Raw genomic sequence first — 5,202 nt, 5'->3', positions numbered from 1 at the left:
TGTGTGTGTGTGCGTGTGTGTGTGTGTGCGTGTGTGTGTGCGTGTGTGTGTGTGTGTGGTACATAAGCAGAGGGAGAGAAAGTGAGACCAGGATAAGACCACAGTGGCTGAGAAGTGATGATCGGTCACACAGCAAGCCGCTGCGCTCTGACGCTCTGGATCCGGCTGATTATTTTTCACCGTTTCTCCTCCACTTTTCTTCCTCACGTCGTTTCACTGAAACCAGAACAACAGGATTGTTATTGCTGCTTGAGGAGGAGCTGAAAGATGAAAATGGGAAAAAGAAGCAGCTGAGACTTCAGGACTTGCTGTAACAAAGAGAAGAAGTGAAGATGAACTCCACGGCTCAGCAAGGCTTGATCCCAGGCTACCTGAACCGGAGCCTCTGCTTGGGAACTCTGCCGGAGAAAGACGTTTCCGGAGAGGAGAAGGATTCCTCTGCCGGCTGCTACGAGCAGCTGCTGATTTCCACCGAGGTCTTCCTCACGTTGGGCATCATCAGCCTGCTGGAGAACATCCTGGTGGTCGCCGCCATCATCAAGAACAAGAACCTCCACTCCCCGATGTACTTCTTCATCTGCAGCCTGGCGGTCGCCGACATGCTGGTCAGCGTCTCCAACGCATCGGAGACCATCGTCATAGCGCTGATCAACGGCGGCAGCCTCACCATCCCCGTCACGCTCATCAAAAGCATGGACAACGTGTTTGACTCCATGATCTGCAGCTCTCTGCTCGCCTCCATCTGCAGCTTGCTCGCCATCGCCGTCGACCGCTACATCACCATCTTCTACGCCCTGCGGTACCACAACATCGTCACCATCCAGCGGGCGTTGCTGGTCATTGCCGGCATCTGGACGTGCTGCACCGTCTCCGGCATCCTCTTCATCATCTACTCGGAGAGCACCACGGTGCTCATCTGCCTCATCACCATGTTCTTCACCATGCTGGTCCTCATGGCGTCGCTCTACGTTCACATGTTCCTGCTGGCGCGCCTGCACATGAAGCGCATCGCCGCCCTGCCGGGCAACGCGCCCATCCAGCAGCGCGCCAACATGAAGGGCGCCATCACCCTCACCATCCTGCTGGGGGTGTTTGTGGTGTGCTGGGCGCCCTTCTTTCTGCACCTCATCCTGATGATCACCTGCCCCAGGAACCCCTACTGCACCTGCTTCATGTCCCACTTCAACATGTACCTCATCCTCATCATGTGCAACTCCGTCATCGACCCCATCATCTACGCCTTCCGCAGCCAGGAGATGAGGAAGACCTTTAAGGAAATCTTCTGCTGCTCTCAGGCTCTCTGGTGTATTAACTTTCTGTGAGACGCTCCAGGTATTTCATCTGTAATCAGTGTGCAGAGCTGCAGGTCTGCAGGAAGAGTGGGGTTGATTAGACGGTTGGCTAACACACAGGATTTGTCTGCATTCAGCAATGTTGTGACTAAATGTCAGTTTTGCAGCTGCACAGATTGAAAATACTTCAGTATATGATATATTTCAAGCACATTAGACAGCTAAGAATGAGATAAGACACTAACTTTGCTACAACTGAGATTACTTTATGTCTCCATTGGTTTCTTGAACATGGAAGCATTGAGGTACGACTTTATAGCATCAGGATAATAACGTTACTCTTAACTGTAATCATAACATCGTAGGGCAAAAAGGCAAATCATGACTTATAAGGTGATTATACCTTATAAGACAACTACAGTGGGCTGCACAGTGGCGCAGTTGGTAGAGCTGTTGCCTTGCAGCAAGAAGGTTCTGAGTTCGATTCCCAGTCTTTCTGCATGGAGTCTCCATGTTCTCCCTGTGCATGGTGGGTTTTCTCCAGGTACTCCGGTTTCCTCCCACAGTCCAAAAACATGACCTTCAGGTTAATTGGCCTCTCCAAATTGTCCCTAGGTGTGAGTGTGTGTGTGCATGGTTGTGTGTCTCTGTGTTGCCCTGCGACAGACTGGCGACCCGTCCAGGGTGACCCCGCCTCTCGCCCGGTACGCCAGCCGGAGAGGCACCAGCAACCCTCCCGACCCCACTGAGGGACAAGGGTGTAAAGAAAATGGATGGATGGATGGAAGACAACCACAGTGTTGCATTATAAAGCGATTATTACATTATAATAATAACTTACCCTTATAAGATAATCCTGCAATCACAAGTTTGCCTTGTGATTGCAGTTTTTCTCTTTAAATTAAGTTTTTCTCTTTAAATTAATCACACCACTGATTTCTGAGGCAACCAGAACATGTTTATGATGTAATCAAGGATAAAAATAATGCCTTAAAAGGTAATTATACCATTGTTTACTGAGGCAACCATGACAATGCCATAAAAGGAGGCCTATTGCTTCATAAAGTTATCATAGCATTACTGTATATAGCCGTCAAAGACCTTATGTTCATTACTGCACATGTCAATCATGAGGCTAAAGAAAGAAGGATTGTAATTCTGTTTACCAAATGAGTGAATCTGTCTGTCTTGCTGCTTTCCAGATGTTTCTGAATAAATTTAAACTCTACAGCATTGTTCATGAAGTTCATCTTAGAGCTTCCAACATGGAAGCTAATTCTGAAGCGCTAAGGCTAAAAACAACAAAATACTGCAGATTTACACAACACTATATTTAGCTTTTCATCATCGAGTCGACCAATCACGGATTGTCACATGGCACATTGTAAGCCAATAGCGTCCCTTCATTGTCAACCAATCACGTCCTGTCCAGTACTTGGGTTTTTTTGTTGTTGTTTTTTTCATTATTGGTCAGCTTTATTCAACTGAAAGTTTACAAAACAGCAAAGTAAATTAGTGCTTTAAAACTTAATTCAGTTAAAAGAAGCTGGGTGCGCTAAATGTTTGCAAGTTTAGCAAAGGCGCTAAACGAAACATTAGCTCTGCTTTTGATAGCAGAGCTAATTATGATGTGATTGTGCTAATTGCAATGTGCTAATTAGCATATTAGCAGGTTAGCGGAAGTGTACCCACTGCTTTCATTTCCATTTTTATTTCACAGCACAAATTTCAAGGACAATATTTTGGTCTCTTTCCAGCACAAATCAGCTAAACTTTATTGTAAAACTATTTTTCTTTCATAGCAGATTTTCAGTACCAAATAAGAATTGTTTAATTCAAATCCTCAGGCTAAAATGTAATGTCATTAAAAGTTGTCAAAGAAAATTCAACATTGCACAAAACTGAGATAAAAAAAAATAATCTGAAGTATTTGATGGCACCATTCACAGGTTCAAACAGGGTAGAAAAAATCTGCACTTTCCCACTGCAGTGAATGCATCAGAATGTCTCAGGCGCAGCCGTTTCTGACAAAATGTGCACATTTTGCTTTATTTCGCAAAGATTTGAATCCACTCTCTTTGAAGCACCGTGACAAATACTGTGACTAAAAGTTAAAGCTCTTAAATCTGCTTGTTTTTCATCTGCGCTCTTGTAAGTTTGTGTAGGTATTTGTGTAAATTTGCACATTTGAGTTATTCACACTGGCACTTTAAGCATGTGGTTATAAGTAAGTCTATTTTTCAATGTCTGTGAGTGAAAGGGCAGAGTATAATTAATGTAGGTTTTCTCTGTGTGTGTGACCTGCTGCTTTTTTAGATCTTTGCCTTAATGGTGTTGCACTGTGATATAAACAGAAGCCGTATTCTGTATGAAAGTGTCTCAGTATAAAAAGATTATGTGCAGTTTTGATGTTTTAAGTGTTGCCTTTTTAACGTACACCTCTGTAAAACTTGAATTGCATTCGAACGCCCACAAAACGCACAACAGAGCCGATGTAAACAGGGTGTCTTGTGATCAGCTCCGCCTGACATGTGATTCATGCAACTGAAAAACATGTTTTTGTATTTTTTTCCCCATCAGTGCGTACTGTGAATCACTGCTGCTGTGACTTGAATAAATCATAATGCAACCTGAGCCACAGATCTGCCTGTAACTTTACTCTGGTTTTGCACAAAGCTGAGATTAAAATCAACGTTTCCTTCAGTTTGGGAGGAAATCCGACCTTCAGATTCTCAAACCATTAAATTATGGCTTCCAGAAATCCCTCCAGGTGATAAATAATCACTTCTTCTTCTTCAGGAGGATTTCATATATCGCAGCTATTCAATCTGATAAAACCAATTAATTTAGCTCTCAGTAAAGCTACTTGTTTGTCTTTACGGCCTTGAATGGCACCTGAAAAACCTTCAGTGATGCTTTTAAAGCAGTGGCAGGAGCAAGAAATGTAATTCTTTCCAATGTGAAGAACATTTCAAATCAGTTTTGGTTGATAGGAAGTGAAAACTGCAACATTTTTCTTAGTAGATCAAGAAAGAGTGATGGCAAAAAATTACCCAGAACTGGAAAAGGTCAATAGAATAATGTCTGGGAAACTGACTTTGTTATATTTCTTTTTCAGTAATAACATAGATGCTAACTAACTAGCGAGGGAATTTTTGCAGTACATAATACAGATGTCTGCACACAACTCAAACTTATGCCTGACAGAAAAGACGTGTGAGGGGAAAAAAACAAAAATGTAATACCTGTGATTATCACATTTAAGGCCAAATTACATTTTTTCACCTGGACTTAAGGCAATTTAAGGCCTTAATTTTAGATACTTGAATTTAAGGCTTTTGTAAGGTGCTGTTGCAGGAGAGGCTGCAAACGACAGCTTTACCTCCTCTTCCTCATCCCTGTGGCCCTAGTGCCACCTGCAGAAAAACACCGCCTGGTCAGAAACAACCAATCAGAGCCAGGATGTCTGTCACCGCTCCAGCTGCCAGCATAGCCTAGCATAGATGCTAGGTCTTATTAGCAAATAGACTAATGACTACAGAGAAACAGTTTAAGTCTGACACAATCACATTTAGCAGCGAGTATGTGTGGATGATTGGCAGCGCTAAGACCCGCCTCCTGGCTCTGATTGGTTGCTTTTGGCATTCTTCAGATGGCAGTAACAGCTCAGGGAAGAGGTGGAGGATGTCGATCTTTTCACAGATTATCCGTCATAGTGACAGTTTTAACACACATTATTTTATTGTGACTGTTTTGACTGCAACTATAAAGTTTATTTTGTGTGAGGTTCATCTGAATTATTTATTTTTATGTTGAAAACCTTTCATTAGAAAAGTGTTACATTTATCAAAATATTTTTATGTTCTGTAAATTCCTCCTTCATTTTGATTTTGAGTTTAAATCCCCACCG

General features: G+C 42.9%; 1 protein-coding gene across 1 annotated transcript; it reads left to right on the top strand.

The window, feature by feature from the left end:
• Positions 1–28: 28 nt before the first annotated feature.
• Positions 29–1,785, top strand: mc4r (melanocortin 4 receptor). Its single transcript, XM_008396409.2, has one exon. The coding sequence runs from the start codon at positions 333–335 to the stop codon at positions 1,320–1,322; it is 990 nt and encodes a 329-aa protein (XP_008394631.1). The 5' UTR covers positions 29–332; the 3' UTR covers positions 1,323–1,785.
• Positions 1,786–5,202: the final 3,417 nt, after the last annotated feature.

Source organism: Poecilia reticulata, linkage group LG20, assembly GCF_000633615.1.
Source record: "Poecilia reticulata strain Guanapo linkage group LG20, Guppy_female_1.0+MT, whole genome shotgun sequence".
NCBI lineage: Eukaryota > Metazoa > Chordata > Actinopteri > Cyprinodontiformes > Poeciliidae > Poecilia > Poecilia reticulata.
The sequence above is the reverse complement of the archived record's forward strand: the minus strand, read 5'-3'. Positions and strand labels throughout refer to the sequence as shown.